The sequence below is a fragment of the Acartia tonsa genome, chromosome 9, assembly GCF_053477335.1.
Source record: "Acartia tonsa isolate MP-2025a chromosome 9, ASM5347733v1, whole genome shotgun sequence".
Classification (NCBI taxonomy): domain Eukaryota; kingdom Metazoa; phylum Arthropoda; class Copepoda; order Calanoida; family Acartiidae; genus Acartia; species Acartia tonsa.
The window spans coordinates 18,212,655-18,236,857 of NC_137268.1; the positions used below are offsets into that span (position 1 = coordinate 18,212,655).

General features: G+C 32.6%; 1 protein-coding gene across 1 annotated transcript; it reads left to right on the forward strand.

Annotated features, from left to right (window-relative positions):
- The first annotated feature begins 1,235 nt into the window (after positions 1-1,235).
- On the forward strand, positions 1,236-22,391 carry LOC145327746 (outer dynein arm-docking complex subunit 4-like). Its single transcript, XM_080171302.1, has 19 exons — positions 1,236-2,398; positions 2,872-2,930; positions 5,030-5,076; positions 7,678-7,752; positions 8,344-8,390; positions 8,926-9,004; positions 9,440-9,518; positions 9,901-9,938; positions 10,308-10,363; positions 11,367-11,400; positions 11,670-11,718; positions 13,077-13,135; positions 17,362-17,384; positions 18,250-18,319; positions 19,584-19,683; positions 19,805-19,885; positions 20,710-20,749; positions 21,541-21,586; positions 21,908-22,391. The coding sequence occupies exons 1-19, from the start codon at positions 2,317-2,319 to the stop codon at positions 21,984-21,986; spliced, it is 1,143 nt and encodes a 380-aa protein (XP_080027428.1). The 5' UTR covers positions 1,236-2,316; the 3' UTR covers positions 21,987-22,391.
- The last annotated feature ends 1,812 nt before the right edge of the window (positions 22,392-24,203 follow it).

The window sequence follows — 24,203 nt, forward strand, 5'->3', positions numbered from 1 at the left end:
AGTTGACCTCTAACTCTTCAAATAAGAAATTTGAATTTTTTACCTGTCCAGAGTGGACATGGAGGCCTATAGGACCAGAACTTGGAGGCCGATTTAAATTTTTTCTTCAGATATTCAAAGATGCATATTCTGTTTTATTAGTTGGCCTCTAACTCTTCAAATAAAAAAAATATCTAATCTGTCTAGAGTGGACCTGTAGGCCTGCAAGACCAGAACTTGGGAGGCCTATTATAATTTTTTTCTTCATTTATGTGCATAACATCAAAAAAGATGCATATTTTGTTTTATAAGTTGATCTCTAACTCTTTTTTTTTACTTGTCCAGAAACCACCTTCTAGATAGCCTGCAGCACCTGAACCTGAGACCTATCAAAAAAATGATTAAATATATGTGAAATACTAACCAAAAGTAAACTTTTATCCTAAATAACCTATAGTCTCACATTAATACCTAGCCTAATAATCACAGAGTAAGCCCCTTATATGTGAAATTGCTTTGATAACAGCTATGCTTTGAGTTATTATTGATGATGTATATACTATGTATTTCTTAATAATTCTAAGTCCGATACTATATCATACTATATAAGTTTTTTAAAATATACTATATATACTATATGGATTAAAAAAATATACTATAAAAATACTATATTTTTTTTGTTTTGGGGTGGTCGCCCTGAATGTACAATTATAAGATTAAAACCAGTTTTGTTATCCCTGAGAGGCCGAAGGCATGGGCTAAAAAAACTAACTTTATTATTAGCTTACTGAAAACCGGATATAACAGATATACATGATTTTTCATTATGGCTTAGAACCGGTTCTAATCCAACGGATATTAATCGGTTTCGAAACCCTACTGGAAATGAAATGATCAACCTATAACAATATGAAACAAAATATAAAAGTTCCTTTTAATGTTTTTTTTCAAGAAGGGGAAAATTGTGGAATAATTTTGATTTAGTATCTAATAACTGCCTTACGGCCTAACAACCATACTAGTTAGGGAAAATCATCTGGGGGATTTGTTATTAAAAATAACTTGTAGAATGACGGGCTTAAATACTGTAGAATTAGATATAAGCTTTTTGTCAAGTCTTGACTGTGTTGATACTGTAGATATTTTACTTAGAGACTGTTTAGTCTTGTATGTGTAGATACTGTAGGCTAAGAGACTGTAGAGTCTCAACTATGAAGATACTGTAGATATTTGACATAAAGACTGTAGAGTCTAGACTGTGTAGATACTGTAAATATTATACATAAAGACTGTAGAGTCTAGACTGTTGAGATACCTTATAGACTCTAGAGTCTTGACTGTGTAGATACTGTAGACTGTAGAGTCTAGACTGTGTAGATACTGTAGACTGTAGAGTCTAGACTGTGTAGATACTGTAGATATTATACATAAAGACTGTATAGTCTAGACTGTGGAGATACCTTATAGACTCTGGAGTCTTGACTGTGTAGATACTGTAGACATTAGCTTAGAGACTGTAGAGTCTAGAATGTGTAGATACTGTAGATATTGGATAAAGGGACTGTAGAGTCTTGACTGTGTAGATACTGTAGATATTATACATAAAGACTGTAGAGTCTAGACTGTTGAGATACCTTATAGACTCTAGAGTCTTGACTGTGTAGATACTGTAGAGTCTAGACTGTGTAGATACTGTAGATATGAGATATATAGACTGTAGAGTCTAGACTGTGTAGATACTAGACTCAAAGACTGTAGAGTTTAGACTGTGTAGATACTAGAATTAAAGACTGTAGAGTTTAGACTGTGTAGATACTAGACTTAAAGACTGTAGAGTCTTAACTGTGTAGATACTGTAGATATTTTATAAAGAGACTGTAGAGTCTAGACTGTGTAGATACTGTAGATATTTTACTTAGAGACTTTTGAGTCTTGGCTGTTTAGATACTATAGATATGAGATATATAGACTGTAGAGTCTAGACTGTGTAGATACTAGACTCAAAGACTGTAGAGTTTCGACTGTGTAGATTCTAGACTTAAAGATTGTAGAGTCTTAACTCTGTAGATACTGTAGATATTATACATAAAGACTGTAGAGTCTAGACTGTGTAAATACTATAGTTATTATCTAATAGACTGTCACAGGGATTTACTAGTGGGGTGTGAAGCCTTGTTTTGACACCCCCATCACGCACGCCTTTAAATGGAATAATTAGGGTAGACTCTACAATCACTTAACTTGAGTGACAAACTGACATGTCCAAGCTATAAAGTAGAGATGCTAATAACATTTAAGAGAGAGGTTTGATTATAGAGTATTAATAAATTATACAAGATGCGAATGTCCCGTCGTAGCAGCAATTTTGGGCTACAGATTCCGGTTTCGCCCTCCAGATCTGGCTCCATTGCGTCCTCAGGTATACATTTAATTAATTCATTAGTAGGGGAGGGGATGAGGTAAAAAAGGGGTCAGGGGGGAATCGTTATTTTAGACTGCAGTGTTATTATAAGTTTTATTTTCCTTGTCAAAACTGTTGACATTCCATTTATATGCATGGTCATGATTGAGATGAAATTGACAATTTAACTACATTTTAATTGCACCAGCATTAGGGGGGAGGGGTCACCACTTTTAATTTTTAAAAATAAATTTAAAATATAATTTTGAGAAGGGTCATTTTTTTCTGGGGGCGATTTCTCTATGGAGGGTTGTTGTACATACTTTTTTGGTCCGTTTATCTGGCCAAAACAAGAATGTGATTTACCTGGCAGCAGTATAGGATAGACATCTTTATCTTATTTTAACGGCAACATGCTAATATTTATACTGAAAAGCAGTTTTGAATACAGGCTTAACAATATATTGACAAAAATATTTGATTTCAAATAGTTGATGGAAGAAGCAAGACAAGAAATAAGATGTTTCGACGAATTCAAATGGATATTAAGGTAAGTTTTTTTTCCATGATGTGCTTTAGATACTATGATACACTTACTAAATCATGTGAGTAAAGCTATGAATAAAAAAGAATACACAATTGGCATCTTTTGTGACATTAGAAAAGCATTTGATTGCGTGCCTAAACAGACACTTTTAATGAAACTTCGTAAATTTGGTATTCATGGTAATATGCTTAGTTGGTTTGAGTCCTATCTTTCCAATCGAACTCAATTTGTAAGGCTTGGGCTATTTGACTCTGAACCATTAGAAGTAGATAGTGGTGTGCCTCAAGGTAGCATTTTAGGACCAATCTTGTTCTTGATATTTTTTAATGATCTTCCAAAGTCAACATTACTTAAACTTCTCCTTTTTTGTGATGACACAACAATCTTAGCCTCGGTAAAAAACCTTAATGATCTTATTTCGTTTGTTAACACTGAACTTCAAAATATTTCTCAATGGTTCAGAGCCAATCAGATGTGTTTACATCCCAACAAAACCAAATTTACAATATTTTCCCCATCCCTTATACCTTAAAATGAAATTAACCTTTACTTTGATGAAAATGATCCCAATACACTGAATCCAAATCCATTACTTAAACATAAAATTGACTTTGTAAACTATGAAAGTGAAATCCCTGCAATCAAGTTTTTGGGCATTTACCTAGATCCAGCCCTAAATTTTAAGTTTCATATTAAAGAATTAAACAAAAAACTATCTAAATCTCTCTTTTGCTTAAGGAAATGTCAAAGCCTTTTAACAGAAAGTGCTATGAAATCTTTGTATTTTTCTATTTTTCACTGCCATTTGGTTTATGGAATTCAAATATATACTTGTGCATCGCCTTCAATTCTTAATGCCATCAAAATAAAGCAAAAAATGGCTGTAAGATGTATAAAACAAGCAACATATTATAGTCACTCTGGTCCGATCTTTAAAAATCTTCAAATTCTACCTTTTGACTCTTTGTGTATCTTTTTTAAACTTAAGCTTATGTATGAATACAAAAACGATCTGTTGCCTAGGTCTTTTAACAACATGTGGCCCCGTAGGGGTGATTTAATTGCCAATTATAATCTTAGAAATGATGATAATCTAACTATACCTGCTTCTCGCATTTCTCTAGTTGAAAGACTACCTTACTTTTCCTTACCAACTCTATGGAATAATTTTAATGATATTGACAACATAAGAAATAGTTTGACTAAAAAGCAATTTATAAGCAAGCTTAAAAAGTGCCTACTAAATAGAATTGTAACCACATGTAATAGAATTTTATGCCGCTCATGTCTTTTGAGAAATTTAAATTAAGTAAGTTAAGTAAGTTAATTTCTGTTGTTGTTTCATATTCCTATTTTATTTTCTTTAAACTTGTATATCATCTATTGCAAAGGCTATCCAATATTACCTCTCACGAGATTGTTTAGTCCTTTGACACTGTAGTGTACATAATTATTATTTGATCTGTCCTTAATATTTTATTCATATTCAATTTTTTTTGTTTGTATATGAATATTTAATACCTGTATTATAACACTGTTATTATTTTTACTTGTTATGTGTGTCATAAAATAAATATCTAATCTAATCTAATCTAGATACCTTTAAGCAATGATGTCAACTTCCATAAGTAGCAATGCATAAAAATTCATGAATGGACAAACGGTTAAAGTAAGTTCAATAAAAAGAAAAAGAGAGATAATGTGATTGTTGAATAGTAGAAAATCACGAAACCTTAGAAAATATATTTGCCTTTTGTAGCTTGACCGTCAGACCGAGGGCCTTTAGGATCACTTTAAAGAGGGAGGGGAGGGTAATATAATTTCAAAGGCATGAATTGGAGTCTCTTATTTGTTTCTAGGAGTCGATTTATGTTTGGATGATGGAGGTATCATCGCCAAAATAAATACAAACCTTTTGAGAACCTATAGGTGAATAGGAGAGTTATATCAGTGAGCGAGATCTTTCAGTAAAAACACACTTTCTGTAACTTTACATTGGGATTTAGTACAATTGTAGAGTAACTTCGTCGCAAAAATTAAGAGTGATAAAACTGGATCTTTTTTATTTCTTCACAAAAATATCAAGACTGTGATTCATTTAGGACAGGGAGAGACAGCGTAAGAAGCTTGGTCCAAGAGAATCAGTGAGGTAAAAGTAAAATTGTATCAAAAGCCATTCAAGATAATTATGATTATGTGCTTTCTAACATTTCCTTTAAACTCTAATTTTGAAACCAGAGAAGATATAATCCAGTTTGTTAATATTTATATTATGGATTCACAAACAAATATGCTAACACATTCACCGCATCTTAGATCTGCTCTCTAACTCACTATGTACGTTTGTAAATTCATGATTTGTTGTGCTTCGGTACTAAAGAATGTTATTATCCTTGTTTAAAATGCATGTACACTTTGATGGATTGCTGCAATTATTACTTCAAAATTGTTTCTTTCATAAATGAAGTATATCAATTTATCCATACAAAAGTATGCATTTATGAGGGCTCGGCATCTGTAGCAGCCTAATTTAGCCTTCTTTTCCATTGCATTGGGACGTTTTGCAGCTGATGTATCTGTGGCTCAGCCGCAAAATTTTGACTACTTTTGGTAGTTTTACTACTTTTATCAGACTACTGCCGCATCAAAAAATGAGTGGCTGCCAAGCCCTGACACTTAGAGCAACACTAAGCTATAATGGTCTTAAAATAGTCATTGTTGTACTTGTAGTGTAATAATTTATTTACATATACATTATTATCATATTAGAGGTACGTGGAGAAAGTCATGTGACGTCAAAAAAGAGATAAATCACTTTGTTTATGACGACACGTGGCTGATTTTTGAGTGACTTTTTCCCTATACATATTAGAGGTATAACAAAATATAAGATTTAAAGATTTTCATCTTCTCTAACACTTTCGTCTGTCTATCTCTAATAAAAGTTAAGTAAATCGCATATCCTAATATAAATTCTAGTTGAAATACGACGTACTATAAGTTTATTCTGTATGTTCACTAGTATAGGGAATCTTCACAAAAAAATCAATTTTCATCCCCTAGGAGTTACCGCATAATCATGACAAGAAAATCAAAGATTATTTATTTAAAATTTTGCTTTTATAAAGTTCTTCATAAACCCACTTCTGAAGTGAGTTGGTTCATTGCCATTTTTATCAGTTGCTTTGCTAAGGTCACGGAAATTCAGCCTTAAATAAATCATATATAGAGAAGTGTTATGAAAGACTTCATAAAAGCAAAGTTGTTCAAAATTTTAAATAAATTTCTTGTCATGATTAGGTATGCGGTAACTCCTAGGGGATGAAAATTGAACTTGAAAATTTCAAATCTAATTTTCTCAAAAACGGCTGCATTTTAGATTTTATTGAAAATTGAAATGAAGTTACCTAACCTAGGGTAATGGAATGCAATATGTCCCAATTTAGGTACGGCCACAAAAGTCAAAGCACCTTCGAACGCACTGTGGGGAAAGCAGGCCTCCTAAATTTAATTTTTTTTAAGGGGGATGTTGACAATTCTCTACCGTATGCTTTTTAGTCTAAATCTGCATAGTCTATGTAAAATAATAACAGCAGTATAATGTTAGGGGAATGTTTTAGAAAAAATGTTGACGTGAAATTATGAAGTTTATTATTGCCTGACTGATTATTGCAATAGGACCAAGATTTATTTTCTAACAAGGACAATTATGTCTAATAATATGCAACCATGCAACCATAGACAAAACATTAGGAGAGGAGAAGGGAAAGGAAGAGTAAGATAGAAAGAGAAGAGAGAGAGAGGATAAAAAAAAGAGCTAGCGCTTATGTACACCCAAATGATGATACACAAAATTACCACTTCTGTATATTATAATTAGGGGTTTAAACGTTTAAACACTCAACTTAATAAACCAATCCTAAAGTTTTCAATCCAACGAATACGAAAACATTATCATAAAACTTTGGGGAATAGTGTAATTGTCCCATTGCGAGATTTTTATTTGCCACAAGAGATACTTATTTTATACTCGTAACCGAGATTTACTCATCGTATACCGTTTAACATACAGGGTGCGGCACATAAATCCGGACAAATTCTAATTATAAAACTTTACTATATATTTTTTAGATTTGCCTTAATATCGTACCTCCCCTTCCTTGAATATTGCATGCTAAACTGCTAGTTATGATAAGTTAGTTGTTTTCTTTTCTGCAAATAAACTAACTTTTATCATACATATATAAGTTTTAATGGATTTAAGGAAATTTCAAAGTTTTGAAGATTTTGTAATTGATCACAAGAATCAAAGCATGCAAACGAATGATCATCTACTATTCTTTAACTCGCTTTGATCGTCAGCCCATAAATAATATGATGGTTTAGATAGATATCAAAAATAATCTTAGTAACTTACTTTGTTGAAATTTAGATTATTATATATATTAAAAATTGTTTTATTTCAAGGCTTCACTACTTATCGATGTTGAAATAATGGATTTAGTATTACTTGGATCTTACACCAGATTATTATGTACTGTAATAAAGTAAAACTTGTAGCTGGCTAAAATAACGATCCCTTCTATCCACCCCCTTTACCACATCCCCTTCCCCCTACTAGATGAACGAACTGACCAGTAATTGATTTCCATGTTAGCAACCTAAATTGACGACAATTTTCCCCTGTCATAATATCCACGTATATTCTGTATCCAAATCCATTGTTGAAATATCGTTTAATGTGTTTTAGATATGTTGATAAACAGCGAGATTTACCAGTTGTTATGGGGGCCAAAGATATCAGAAGAGAGATATTAAAACATAGGTAATAGATTAAAGTATATGAATAGATTTTGTATTGGGTCTTTGATATCACCCCATAGCGTCGATAATATGAACACAGCCAAGTCCCTGCATAAAAAAGTAATTTGCAAGCAGACAAAAATAGTAATAGTTAGAAAACAAAGAAAATTGTGTCCAAAGTTATGAACGGACTTGGTTGAAACATTTACAAGTCGTGCTTCATGCATTTTTTAAAGTACACACAAACATATTGGATTTAATTGATATAATTTTATACAGTATGATTTTTTTCTAGACTTTATAATATATTATGGAGAAGACGAAGAAAGTCCCTCAATAACGTTATAAAAATAAGGGATGAGGAGAGGAGGAGTGGGAAAGAAAACCCCTAAAAAGAGATGGATAATCCCTCGTTATTATGACGTAACATGCTGTTTTTTTGGGGAATTTTCTTCGTCTTCTATCATGACGTTACAAAATTATTATTTTAAATTCATCATATGGAATTCAAAAGATTTAAAAATATAGTTTAAATCCTGTTGTGTTGGCTCTTTTTTAGCCTTTTCTGCTATTGATTCCTAAACGTCAATGTATTCTAATTAAATTTTTTAAGGACAAAATTGAAGAGTTCAATCTTAGCTGATGAAGCTGATAATAGTGGTAACTATTTTTTACATTTTTTTATTAATTTTTTATTAATGCATGTTTTATCTTAAGAATTGTTTATTGAGTGTGTAAGTGTAATTATATTTTAAAGTTTATTACAAAAATTAAAAAGAAATTTTGTTCCTTGACTTTAAAGATTCGAAGATATGCAAAATACTTTTTAAAATACAATTTCATATGATTCACATTACTTTTCAATGAATAAGGGACTAGATAGGAATAAATAAGCATCCCCCCCCCCCAACTCAAGTTAAAAAATTTATCTTGTTTTAATTTTATTTAGTATAGTCCCTTTCGTGGCAAGGGACGTTTCTTCGTATTTTCACAGTAGCTTTTCTCCTATTTCTAGCTCCTGCGGGGGGCTCTAACCCAGTAGGGCCAATTGCCTAACATTGCGAGGCAATCACCTAACCCAATACAACCTAACCTAACCTTAAATAACCAATCAATAGCCATTTTCAAAATACGACGAATCACCCCTTAAGGGGTGTTGCCACGAAAGGAACTATATCCTAATTTTGTTTTTCAGGTTTCTTGTTATTACTGGAGCAAGCTTTGAGAGAGATGAAAGCTGGAAATCCTACCACGGCTATGAACTACTTAGACAAGTAATAATCCTTATATAAAAGTAAAAGGATGCCTATCTGTCTGTGTGTATACTGAAAGATCTTGCTAACCGCTGAACCGATATGGTTGTCCTTTATCTATATCCGGGAGTGCAGGTTTATAAATATTTTTGGTGAAAAAATTTCGCAACCAAAATTTTTTTTAAGGATTTAAATTTAATTTGGAGGATTTGCCCCCTCCCTTCCTTCAGATGCCCTAATAGTTTTCCTAGGGGTCTAGTTTTATATTTAAGGTGTCCACAAAAAAGGAAAAAATTAAAATACTTAAAATCCTTGTTCCTTGGAAGGCATGATTAGATGTGTTATCCTATAATTTTGATTTCTATAGGGATTGATTGTATTTATCCTAACTGTAGGGAAGGTAAATAAGGTAATTCATTTTCCATTGTCTTATCCCTGAATGAATGGTTATTGCAGGGCCCTGGCCATACATCCAGATGATGTAGAAATGAGAATCTGGAGGGGACGGGCAAGGATCCAAGCTGGATTTTGGCAGGTAAGTTTACATTCATTTACCTCGTAAGGAGGCATATTTTTTAGCATTCTTTGCCTTCACAGTCCTAATACTAAATAAAAGAATTATTACTAAAGTAACAATCAAACGCAATAATCCGTTCAATGAAAAAAGGAAGTTCCATCAGTCAAAGATTTTTTTATTTAGTAAAATTTTTACTTCATATCACGTAATTTTTCATTTTTAAATCGGTGAATCATAAAAAGTCTTAAATTGTAAGTCCGATAAAATATTTAGAGCTATTTTACACCATCAGATTTGGCCTATTTTTCAAAAGCACAGTTGCCCTGATAATGTTCATTTATCTGACATGTTAAGCTTTTTTGGACATAATTAACCTTGTTTTTAATTGAAATTTTGCTAGGATGCTATGGATGATGCAAAAGAAGTGATGTCTGACGCGTGAGTTATTCATTTTTCTTCAAAAAGACATACATTCATACAGACCGATTTTTTAGAACTATAGAGTAGCTTTTCTTCAAAAACGTTTAATTAGATTACAGCTAAAATATCACAAATAAATCTTGGAGGAAAAACTGAAATAGTAATTTATGTCATCGATTTATAGACAGCTCAACGTTAATATCAAAATGAAAATCTATATGATCAAAACCTTCGGCTCCTCGGGGCTAACAAAACTGGTATTGTATATTTGTGTAAAATTGTCTCTTATACGATGCTATAACTGATTTTTCCGTGAGGCCCAGAGCCGGTTCTATTCCAGTGGATATTAATCGGTTTCGAAACCATACTGGACAATGAATTATTTAGAAGCCATGATCACCCAGGAGCACATATAGTCATGGGAGAAGCTCTTTATGGACTTGGTAACTAGATTATTTTTAAATCTTTTATATTTTTTTTATTTTGTTAGGTCTCTGATTAAATATTTTAATCATTATTATAAAAGTAAAAGAATGTCTGTGTTCGTAGCAAAGGATCTCGCTAACTTCTTAACTGATATGGTTTTCAGTTATCAAGTAGCTTTTCATATGTCTAGGGTAGGTTTATAACTATTTTGGGAAAGGTAAAACCTTATACCCCAATAGAAATCGACCTTAGAAAAAAGAACCCATCGAACAAAAACTTTTTACCCTTTCATTTTAAAACTAGAATTAAGTTTAGAATTTAAAGGCTTCTAGTATTTTAAAAAGTGTCTAAAGTGAGGGAGTAAACTTTTCTTTTAGTATATTTCATGAACGACCTTAATCAAAGCTTACCAGAAAATGGCTGACCAATTGGTACAGCCGTTTGTGTGTGTACATCTAGCTCTTTTTTAAAAAATTGTTTCACTTATTCGTTTAAAAGCTTTGCAACAATGTAAACAATCGTCCTGTTTACAAGAAGAATATTTATTAATCCCTGCATGTAAACATAGATATAAATAATTTTGGTAGCACAGCTATTTAAAACTAGGCTTTGTCTGTACGTTATCAAGTCAATTGGGCCAATTAAACTCTTTTCTATTTACAGATTTAAAAATCTAAAACCTGAATTGCCTGAAATTAAATTTCACCAATTTTCAGTGATTTCTATCAGGGCTCGGTAGCAGCGCGTAAGCCGTCTTTAATACAACCTTTTCTAATTTAAAAAAAACAGCTGAAAGTCTAAACCGACCCAAATATTTCAACAATTTTTTTAAAGCATATAAATGAGTTTAAATTTGAGGCTTAGTCGCGGCTGAAGCCAAGCCCTGAGTTTTACAATATTATTTTACTATGCACTACCTTTGGACATAAATAATCTTTTATTCTTACATGAAATATTATTTGTGTCAATTATATATTTTCATGTCAAAACATTGTTAATAACAAGAGAAATTATTTTTAGGTAATTTTGAGCATGCTTTGGTTCATTTTCATAGGTAAGACACAGTTGATATAGTATGGCTTCCAAATCGAAGAATATCCGCTTTAATAGAACTGATTATGGGCCAAAGTGAAAAATAATGTATCATATCGTATTAAAGAAAGTTTTTATTAATAATGAAATAAAAATAATAAGATTAATATCAGTTTTGTTATTCCTTCGGGACCAAGAAAAAAACCAAAGAAAAAGATCTATTGAAGGAATGATACAAAATTTTCAATAAATAAGATTATTTGAACATGATTTAACTTTATATTATTTTAGGGGGTTAAAACATCCTGAACTGCTAATGTCCGAAAGAGAAGAGCTTTTGGTAATTTTAAGCACTTTGAACTTAACAAAGCATTTAACCCCCCCCCCCCCCCCCACAATAATTCTATTGTATTACACTAACAATTCTACTAGATTTTTATACTCCATAACTTACTTTGTCCGTCCGCCTGTCCATTACGCTTTAAGGTGACTGTAATTTTTATGATTTAATTTTAATATTTTCTTGAATAATAATTTTAGCAAAAGACCTATCATTTCTTGTTAGTAATTTTTTGATTGTAATAAAGTTTAAATACAAAAACAAATATAATTTTAAAATTTCAAATTATTTAAAACTCTTTTTCGCAAGGGAGTTTAGAAGTAGGTCATATAAAATTTAAATTCCCTCTTGATTCTTATCCAACTTAACAAAAATATCAAAGTCGGTCAATTAACAAGGATAATACTGTATATAAGTAGCGCAACAGATATCGAAGACACAACAGTAAAAAATTTAATAATTTGGCGCCCAATGCATATCGCTGTGTAGAATATAACTGTATCTTACTGCTTTGGATCGACAGTATAAAGTCCTACTATAGATGAATATATGGTTCCAGGACAAACGCAGGAGTCCAAAACGTCGGAGTGGACAAACGCAGGAGTGTTAAAATATTAATTTTATTAAGTATTTCTATATAGATTAGGTTAGGTTAAGATATGAATGAACAAATAAGCCCCCCCCCGCAGGGGTGAGGCATTAAAAAAACCTATAAGATGGTCTAAAATAGGTTAGGTTAGGTGTCCACTCCGACGTTTGGGACTCCTGCGTTTGTCGTAGGACCGAATATATATGTGCTCTAATTATAAAGTAGCTCCGCTATTAGAAAATAAAATGAAGGGACTTTAATGGACTAGACAATTGACGATAAATTCATGTACAGTGAACACTCCCAACCATGATGATTGGTTCAAATGTTTGGATACTCTAGTTTGTACCAACTAATTATGATTTAACAACAATAAAAAAAATTGAGCAAATAAATTTAAGATGGATCTTTAAATGTGTAGCCGTTGCCGTAGCCGTACCCGTGGCCGTAGTCGTGGCCGTAGTCGTAGCCGTAGCTTAGCCGTCGCCACTGCCAGTGCTGTCAATAAAACATGGATTTTTAAATGTTTGAAGTGTTTACGTATTATTATTAATTTTTTCCAGATTTTTACTTAAAATTCCAAAAGGGGTTGTCATTTAAAGATCGCATATAGCCGTGGCCACGCGTAGCCAATTTGATTTAAAGATCACTATTAGGTTAGTGGCTGTACCTCTGGCAGCGGCAACGGCAACGGCTACACATTTAAAAATCCAGCTCAGTATAATTTACAGTCCAATTATTCCCGTTGCTCAAAAAAAAATATTTTTAGGAAGGCATAGCCAAAGCTGAAGAAGCTATACACAATTCTATTGGTGAAAAAGCTAACACGTAAGACATATTTTATGTAGTTATAGATTCAACTTATTTTAGTCATGAATTTAATTGAAATGTTTTGTTGATATTGTATAGGGTAGTATGTTCTTTCTTGTTTGTCCGTTAAGACCTCATAACCACTGAACCGAACTAGAAAAGTTTTATATGACTGTGAAGATGATTAAAGTCCCTCCACAGATTTTGACGTCATACGATAGAATAACCAATGAAAAGCCAGCATAAATTTTACCATTGATTAATTACAGTGCACATAGGGGCAACAAGGGGCATCAATTCACCACCCCCAAATCAAGTTTTAAACATTCTATGAGTATTATCATACCCAATGTACATCAGATTTCAAAGGAATCGTAAAAATACGCTTTTCAAGTAAGCATTCTAATGCATGGAAGTCAAGAAATGCAAAAATTTTCTTACAGAAAAAGGCATACTTTTTGTGTTTCACCAACAATTTTAAAAGTATTATAAAATCTCTTAGAATTAACGTAATTAGACAAAATAACTTTTGATGAGTCATGCATTACATATATTTTGACAGTATAAAAGAAAAAAACACAAATTGAAGAAATTAGTCCTAAATAATTCTTGTTGAAGTCAAGATTTTAGTTTATTTTTGTTTGTTTTAAAATCAACATTTAAGTAGACAGTATCAGGAAACATGTTTTCACTGGTTGCCACCGACTAAAAAAACGATATTTGATTGCCCAAAGACATATTTTAATCGCCTGTACTGGTTTCATTTACCCCCCCGCGCCCCCGTAGGGGTTTTTAGCCCGTTTTCTAAAGGTGGGTGCAAGAAAAGATTGTAAGAAAAAGCTTTTAAATGCGCTTTTAAAGTCAAATGTAAGATGTAATACATATAAATAAAAGATCAAAAACATAGTTATGAGAAATATTTATTTGATCAGACTTTGAATATAAGTTGATAATGAATATTTTCAAGTTCTATTGACTAAATGATGGGGAGGGGAGGGAAGGGGTGGTGCTAAACCTAAATCTAAACCTCTTTATGTTTGATGTTTTAATGTAACTAAATAAGCGTTTCTATGGATTATTACAAATATCAAGGATCTAAAGGGAGAAGACAAAGGTCAATAAATTGATGTACATCCCCAATGATAATACACAAAATTACCCCTTGTGTAGATCAAAGTTAGTAGTTAAAATGTTTAAACACACAACTGTAAAACTTTGGGGACTAATGTTATAAACAGCCCAATGTCCCCTCCCTCACTGTGGAAAGGTAAAGCTAACATTCAAATAACGTAGTGTTCTTATAATCATTTTAAATATGAATTAGCAAGTAGTCTATCTGTCTGTCTATTGGTAATGCTTTGTTTTTAAGTTTTGTAGTTACATGGTCTTCATGTTTAGCGTCTTCAGTTTTATTTAGAAAGGGAGGGGACATTACACTAGTCCCCAAACTTCAAAGTTTTATAATAACGTTTTTGTATTCGTTGGCATAACAACTTTAGGAAATTTGATTGATTTTTTATTGGTTGGTTCATTAAGATGAGTATCAAAACTTTTCAACCACTAATTGTCATCTACAGACAATCAATTTTGTAAAATAATTTATCATTTAATGTATCTATATTGGGGATGTACAAGTACATACATTAATCGGTTATTGTTTTGTTCCTTAGATCCCTGGATGTTAATCTATAATACAAAGTAGCTTGATGTATGTTTGTCTGTCCGTTCGTACCAATAGATCTCGGTAACCACAAATCCGATTAGATTCTACTCTTCAGGGAATATATCTACTGGTCCTTTATAACAAGCTGATTTTTTACTTTTATGACAACAAATAATGGTTTTGAATGTTAAAAATATCCTATTCATCTGATTTACTGAATACTCAGTACTTATTCTTAGTACATTAAGGTATAGTGTTATAAGCGAAGCATCTCTATAATCAAGCCCTAAAAACGTCAGTATGTCTTTAAACAGTAACATGTATTTAATCAGTTTTAATTACAATCTTTTATAGACATGCATTAATATTCAGTTCTTACACTTCACAAGTGTTAATGTTCGTTTGTCCTTCCATTTCAGAGATTCGCTTCTATGGATGTTGTCATCCTTGTTTAATTACCTCTTGGAGCAAAGCCCATAGAGGCTAGGGGCGAAGCCGCTAGTATACATATAAACAGTAAACAAGAATCATAATATCATTATAAATATAGATATTAGCTAATAAAAATCTATGTCAATAATGCCCACATTTATAATGGATTTATTATTAAGTGAAACTTGTAGCTTGTTAAAATAAGAATCCCCATCCACCCCCTTTACACCATCCTCTCCCCTTCTACTGAAATGAATTCTATGACCCCAAATTTGACACTTTGAACACTTTGATGGATAGTTAGATTGATAGGTAGATGAATAGATATATCGATAGATAGATGGATGAGTAAATGGATAGACAGATGGATAGATAGATGGATAGATAGATGGATAGATAGATGGATGGATAGATGGATAGTTGATGGATAGATAGATAAATAGTTGATGGATAGATAGATGGATCGATAGATGGATAGATAGATAGATAGACAGATGGATAGAAAGATGGATAGATAGATAGATGGATAGATAGATGGATAGATAGATGGATAGATAAATGGATAGATAGATGGATAGATAGATGGATAGATAGATGGATAGACAGATGGATAGATAGATGGATAGATAGATGGATAGATAGATGGATGAGTAAATGGATAGACAGATGGATAGATAGATGGATAGACAGATGGATATATAGATGGATAGATAGATGGATAGATAGATGGATGGATAGATGGATAGTTGATGGATAGATAGATAAATGGTTGATGGATAGATAGATGGATCGATAGATGGATAGATAGATAGATAGACAGATGGATAGAAAGATGGATAGATAGATAGATGGATAGATAGATGGATAGATAGATGGATAGATAGATGGATAGACAGATGGATAGATAGATGGATAGATAGATGATGAGTAAATGGATAGACAGATGGATAGATAGATGGATAGACAGATGGATAGATAGATGGATAGATAGATGGATAGATAGATAAATAGTTGATGGATAGATAGATGGATCGATAGATGGATAGATAGTTAGATAGACAGATGGATAGAAAGATGGATAGATAGAAGGATAGATAGATGGATAGATAGATGGATAGATAGATGGATAGATAGATGGATAGATAGATGGATAGACAGATGGATAGATAGATGGATAGATAGATGGATAGATAGATGGATAGACAGATGAATAGATAGACGGATGGATAGAGAGATTAATAGCTAGATGGATAGGGTAAAGGGGGGCTATTTTTGTGGGGTGTTATTCCGGTAATTTTCTATCTACCTTCATAGATAGATAGATGATGAGTAAATGGATAGACAGATGGATAGATAGATGGATAGACAGATGGATAGATAGATGGATAGATAGATGGATAGATAGATGGATGGATAGATGGATAGATAGATAAATAGTTGATGGATAGATAGATGGATCGATAGATGGATAGATAGATAGATAGACAGATGGATAGAAAGATGGATAGATAGATAGATGGATAGATAGATGGATAGATAGATGGATAGACAGATGGATAGATAGATGGATATATAGATGGATAGATAGATGGATAGATAGATGAATAGATAGACGGATGGATAGAGAGATTAATAGCTAGATGGATAGGGTAAAGGGGGGCTATTTTCGTGGGGTGTTATTCCGGTAATTTTCTATCTACCTTCATTAAATGACCTTTATCTCCATGTTCCTTTCAAATGACAGAAAAAAACATGAAAGCAAATTTGTTCGTTGTTAAGTTGCCTACAAAAAAGTATAAAATGAAATTTTTGTGGGATGAATTTTAAGGGTACTAAATAATTAAATCCCCTTTTTGCTTGATTTGCCCCAATGTGCAGTGTATACTGGGCTCTCATTTGATATTCTATCGTATGACGTCATAAAATATGGAGGGACTTTAATCATCTTCGTCCTGGCTATTTTTAAATATTTGTATCTTAAGTCTTAGGTCGGTTTTGAGCTATTTACTAGAAGGCTTTACATAGGTCCCAGCATATTTAGGCTATTTCATTAAGAATTTAAGTCTTAGAATGGTTTTGAGCTATTTACTGCCCCTAATTATTCCTTTTGATACAGAGCACCTAGATATAAATATTTTATTTTTTTTAGGTTCTTTCAGAACTTACATTCAGGTACCTATTTCAAAATAAAATTTGATTAAAAATTTTAATAAATTTTGAAAGAGAGAATTTCTATTTGGATGGTGGTGGTACCCTCCCTCAATATAGTTCTAAACCTTGACTTGACCTGTGCGAAGCTTCACTGTTATAGAAGACCATATCGCTAGACACTAGGGCGGGTTCATATCGGAATTAGACAAAGAGGGGATATGCAACAGATAAAATTAACCTTTAAAACATTTCTGACCGAAAAAGAATTTTAAAAAATTGAGTTATAGAACGCGACCACTAAAAAATATATTTGATTACTTATTAATATGCAAAGACGACATTCAAAAAAAATTTTTGAATCAGAACTATGGCTTCATGGTGCTCCCTGGAAAGGCCTTGAGGAGCTGAATCAGGAACTTTTGTACGTTTCAAAATATCTCGTTCCTGGCCTTAGAAATCACTAAAAAAAACACATTTGTAAAGGTTTATTGAGAATTGTCCAATTTGTAGAGTTTTTTTTTAGATTTTCTCAGGCTAGGAACGAGATTTTTGAAACGGTCAAAAGTTCCTGATTCTACTCCTCAATGCCTTTCCTGGGAGCACCATGAAGCCATAGTTCTGATTCAATAAATTTTTGACTCCCATTTACAAATAGCTATACAATTGAATGTCTGGTCGTCAGTGGTTTTAAGATAAATTTTAAATCATCCAGAGGTGTATTATACTCATACAAATCATTTGCAGATCCCCGCTTTGGCCTCAGAAAAAAAATGTCCAAAATCGACCCACCCTACTAGACACACACACATACACAGACAGACATCCTTAACATTTTATTTAACGATTGATATTTTATCAAACTTAAGAATAATTTTTTATATTTTAGTATTGGACCAACTACCGACAGGGGTTCTTGGAATACCATGGTTTCAACTCAAAGTTTTTATTTCAGACAGGTAACACTAACAGAAGAAAACATCAAATCAATCCTCCATAAAAATTATATTAACCCATTAGTGCCGAGCGCCACTTTTATGGGCCGATCGAGCTGTAAGTTTCAGGGAAGCTTTATAATGGTCAAAACGGAATTCGTATTTTTTTGTTTTGCTCTAGTGGCGTGCACAGGAAAGTTGCAAAAAAACCCGGTTCGGCTTGGCCACAAATACCAACCAGGCATTAACACCCGTTTTTGGTGCTTTCCCCCAGTTTTAAAACCCGGTTGACCTGTATAAACCCGGTTATTTTGACCAAAAATCGAAAAATGTTATTTTTGAACGCCAAAAGTGAGATGAACACTTTTTAGAACTTTGATACGATCCGTAATTGAAAACTACACAACCTCATGTAATCTAAAGAGCTACAAGTATAATACGAAGCGATTTATTTCAAATTTAGTGTTTCGGCTATAGGTGCCGCCGTTTTCGGGTAAAAAAACCCGTTGCTCGAAGTTTTAAAAGACACACACTACAAAAAAAGAACATATAAAATTTGGGTGTTACATATCAGAAAACGATCATAAAACTATTGGGTGACACCTATAGAGATTACTAGGGTTATTATGGTGGCTCAAACCCTTACTAATGACGTTAATTGCTATTTTTATTGGTTGAAAAGTTAAAACCGGGTAATAAAAACCGAAACCGAGCCGGGTTTTAAAATTTTCGGGTATGTATGGCCAAGCCGAACCGGGTCATAATAGGGCGTAAAAAAACGATAAAAAAATCATATAAAAAATAATAATTTGAATAAAACGAATTCACATATAGATGTACTTGTCAATAAACATTAGATTTCACGAAAAAAATCAGCGACTTTACTATAAAAACAAAAAAGTTAGAAGGGGTATTTTGAATTTCATGATTTTCAAATTTTGTTGAGCTATACCATAAAACGGAAGTAAGCTAAACTGCCTGCTCCAGGGGGAAATGAAAGCCAGGGTAGTAGAGGAGGGATTCATACTGAGAATGATGCAATTATGGAGCCGGAAACCGGTTTTTTTTCCATTTTCGGAACCGGGTTTTAATGTCCGGTTCGGCACTAATGGGTTAATACAGATTTTTTACATAGGGGAAAAATTTTAAGCTAAAATTTTCTTTATTAAAGTTTTTAAAGTCCTAAAAAAATGTCATTAGAAGAAGAAAGTAAAAGAAAACATTTTCATTTTCGTATTCGCGTATAGCTATCTTTATAAAGAAACTAAGATTTATTAAAATCATTAAGGAAAATCGAAGAAAACAAGAAAGAAAATGTAAAAACTGAAAAATCCAAAGGCTCCCAACCTCCCAAGAAAATGGAAAGAAAAAAATCTGTTGTTTATAAGGTAGTCAAATTTGTCGTTATTTTAGCCAGCAGCGAGTGTCACTAAATTAGAGTAGATAAAAATCTGGTGTAACATCCAAGTAATAATATATCGATGAGTAAATAATCGTCTTTTTGTTCAGAGTCCCAAGACAGTGGCTGATGCCATCAAGAAAGATAAAAAGTTTCTCAGTGAGTTGGCAAAAGACAAAGAATTTCTCCAGGTAATTTTTATTCCAGTATGGATTCAAAACCAATTGATAACCGTTGGATAAGAACCGGTTCTCAGCCAACCTGAAAATAATGTATCTTGTTTTTTTGACGAGTATTAAAATGAAAAATCATAAGATTAATACCAGTTTTGATAGCCTGGGCTCTCGGCTAACAAAACTGATTATATCTTATAATTTTTTTATTTTAATATTCGCGGAAACCTTACTATAATACGATGCGATAAATGACTATTAAATGTCGATAATATTTCAGCTATGACTTCTAGTCCACGTAAATATTGTCAGTGATGTCCTAAGTAAATTTCATGTTGGTAATGTGTCAGTCATGGCCTTCTTCTTAAATTGAACATATTAGAATGTTTTTTTTTTTCTCGGCTATATTCCCCCCCTACCCCATGTCAAACGTTGTCAAGTCCCAAAAATGTAAGTATGTTCAAGACTATTATCCTGTATCAAGAAGTTTTTCAACAAATTTACTTACAATTTTGCTTTGACTCTTATAAATTATATTCTGATTACTCAGTTCTGACACTATACAAGTGTTAATGTCCGTTTGTCCTACCGTTTCAGAGCTTTGCTTTTATGGATGTATCAAGAAGTTTTTCAACAAATTTACTTACAATTTTGCTTTGACTCTTATAAATTATATTCTGATTACTCAGTTCTGACACAATACAAGTGTTAATGTTCGTTTGTCTTACCGTTTCAGAGATTCGCTTTTATGGATGATGTCATCCTTGTTCTGAAAATTTTTTTGTAATTCAAAATGTTATAACATGGCAAATATCAATATTAATTACATAATATTTTTCTAGGAATTAGCAGAAAAGATGGACGAAAACAAAGCTGGAACAAGTAAGATAGAATTTCTATATTTCAATAAGTATAAAGAAAAAAAGCAGCCATGAACGTCTATTTGGAGGAAGGTTTAAGGGATTGTTTTCTGTTTAACCCCCTCAAACTGTGAAACGGTTCCACGTCAAACGCAGGAGTCCCAAACGTCAGAGTGGGACAAACGCAGGATTGGACAAACGCAGGACTCCCAAACGTCGGAGTGGGACAAACGCAGGAGTGGGACAAACGTCGGATTGGACAAACGCAGGATTTTTGGGACAAACGTCGGAGTGGACAAACACAGGAGTCCCAATTTTTTTTTTAATTTTAAATTTTTTCCCAATTTTGATTTTTTTTTCCAATTTTGAATTTTCTTTCAATTTTGAATTTTTTTATACAAACCCCCACCCCCCCCCCCTTCGGTCCCGTTATTTTTCTTAGTTAGGTTAGGTTAGGTTATAGGCCAGGGGGCCGAGCGCTGCGGACACTCCTAGGTTTTACTTAAGCAATGTCCACTCCGACGTTTGTCCCACTCCTACGTTTGTCCACTCCGACGTTTGGGACTCCTGCGTTTGGGACTTCTGCGTTTGTCCACTCCGACGTTTGGGATTCCTACGTTTGGGGTAGAACCTGTGTAACCTCTCATTTTATCCCCTAATTTTTAAAAAAGTACATTAGATTACCCCCCTTAAACCTTAATAAGCTTTGACGTCCTTGATTAGCCCGGGCCTTTAGCCTCTTGGAGATAATTAAACTGTCTATAATATTATGCGATAAAAACCATTTTTAACAAAATAATTTATCATATTTAGAAATTATGAAAGAAATCAATGGGGCAGCAAACTATCTTATTGAAAGGTATTAAAAATTTAAGCTTAAATATTTTTTATATTATGTTTCACACAACAAAAACAATAGCTTTTACTTATATGTTATTCGTTATTTTTTGCATGACGTTTTTTCGCGCATTTATGTGCACTGCTAGAAAACTGTACATTATTAAGTAATAATTATTACAGATCATCTGTAGGCCTTCTTTTGTTGATTAAAATTGCTTGTGAACATACTATATATACCTCCAAGCGTTTGGGCTGTAGCAACCTTATAAGCAAGTAGTTTTTTGTAGTATTCAGAAATATTTTAGTATAAAAGAAACCTGATGCAAAATTTTTATTTTAGGAGAGAATTTTGGAGCCAACAGAATCCCAACTATGCCTCCCTTCAAGATCCACATAGAAATAGTAGAACCAGAAAATAACAAGGATGACAACAGGAATGATTAGCGAACTTTAAAATATCATGAATTGTAACACGGACAAAGTGAATTATATACCAAATATTCAGTGACAAAAAGATAGGAAGTCAAAACTAGAGAAAGAAGCAGCCGAGATAATCAGATTTCCCCCGTAGCGTTACTGACTGAAGAATGGAAAGACGGACGGACGAATCAACAGACAGACAGACAAAGAATATTATAGAAAAAACACCTTCTCTTTATTCTACACATACAAAATGTAAAGCAAAAACGAGAATTAAAAATTTGATGAACATAATTTTAACTGTAAGTACTTATTTATTTATGTATGTTACTGTTTTAAATTTCATTTTTACTTATTTGTAATTTTTCATGTTTTAATCAAAATGTATTGTATCATCTGTAATAAAAAATTATATCCATTCGTACGATTGTTTTATTTTTTTTACCATGGATAGTTTTAAACTGTATAACAGCAGATACCTAAAGCGAAGAACAAAGTGTAAGAAAAATATATAAATTATTATTTTTTACCAGTGGTTGCCCTCTTAACTTGTATACGAATATGTGGGGGGGGGGGCCCGGGGGGTTGAAAAGCTTCTGAATTCACCGCAAACGAAAATAGACTTAAACCAAACCAGTAAAATTTCACTAGAATAGAGAACTGAACCTGTTCAGTGGTTAGTGATATACAACGGACAAATTAAAACTTTACTATTTTATTCATACAATTTCTTATTATTTTGTTGAAAAGATGTGAATAACCTACCTTACTATTTCTTGTTTTGTCTAGAATAGATGGTTTCAGGAAGGAATGGGACAATGACCTGTTTTTTACACTAGTCCCAAATAATAACGTTTTCTTTTTAGTTAGCTTAACAACTGTGGGGACTACTTATATTTAATTTTGATTTGTTGGTTTCATAAGCTTCGTGTGCAAACGTTTCAACCAATAGTTGTAATCTACAAAAAGGGGTAATTTTGTGCAGTACTATTGAGGATATATAAATCAATTTATCGTCCATTGTCTTATCCCTTTGATCTCTGAGATGGTTTATTGTTTAGCCCAAGTGGATTGGCAGATATTTTGGCATAAAGAAAACTTATTCCGACAGTCGCAGACTGATATGGTTACTGCACAAAACTGTAAAGATCCGGCTGTAAATATCTGTTTCTTCATTTTATGTATCTTTTCTTTATTTTCAGAGAAGCATTAGTTCGGTTTAAATCAAGACAATTTATAGCTGATAAGCCCCTATTCACTTGAAAAGAAAATGGTGGGTTGAAACTGCCCTCCAATTTTAATTTTTGTATTTTTTTGAGGGGGGAGGTTGGATTTTTCTACTGGCAATATCTCTTAAGAGAATTAAGGCATCCTCTCAAAAAATAGTTATACACCTTTCATGGACCTTTAAGAAGCTTCACTGTAAAGGAGAACCATATCTTTCAAGCGATTAGTGAGATCTTTTCCGACATAAAGGCATACATCCTGTTACTTAGCATATGGTTGGTTGATATTTTACAGTTTTGCTATTTCTTTATGGTTTAGATAAAAGAATAAAGAATTGGGATAAATTAAGCTCTCGCGAGTAAATATGCTATTTTGTATCATCATAAGAACTCTTTCCGATTTGACCCTTTTCTTTTCTTTACATTCAGAAGGTATTTCTACAATTACACCAAAATTATTTAATTTATTTCAAAATTATCTTTCAGTTTTCTTTTTTTCTGGTTTGTATCGAATGGTTAAATATAAAAATGAAACCATTCTAGGACCTATGTGATGTTTCGCTTAATTGGAGAACTCAATCGGTTGAATGGTTAAGCTACAGGTAAAAAATTACATCTTTCTATGGTAGGATGTCTTCGATCCCAGAGGTTAGATTAATAGGTTAATTTTTCATTTCTACTTTAGCAATGATCTATCCTTACCTCACCTGAACTTTACCAGTAGTAAGCTTACCTGAAAATTGTGTACATTCGGTGTACGAGATCTTAAAGAACAAAAGCTATATAGAAGTGATCAAATAATCATAATAAAAAGTAGCAGTTTGTAATATTTTTGTTCAACAGAATTTATGCTATTCGTAAGAACAGGCCTACTAAGTCGGCCTCTACATAGGCACAAAGCCTCTCTTTAATTCTATTCTGTATAGCTTTTCTCTTTTCAGTAGCAAAGATAATCTATAACTCTATGTGTATTTTAAAGCGCCTTTTTTT

Bases quoted from the DNA above. Each gene is read 5' to 3' on its own strand.
- LOC145327746 (XM_080171302.1), top strand. From the start codon at position 2,317: ATGCGAATGTCCCGTCGTAGCAGCAATTTTGGGCTACAGATTCCGGTT. The intron at 9,519-9,900 runs GTAAGTTTACAT...AAATTTTGCTAG, and splicing joins TCCAAGCTGGATTTTGGCAG to GATGCTATGGATGATGCAAA. The intron at 21,587-21,907 runs GTATTAAAAATT...TTTTTATTTTAG, and splicing joins GCAAACTATCTTATTGAAAG to GAGAGAATTTTGGAGCCAAC.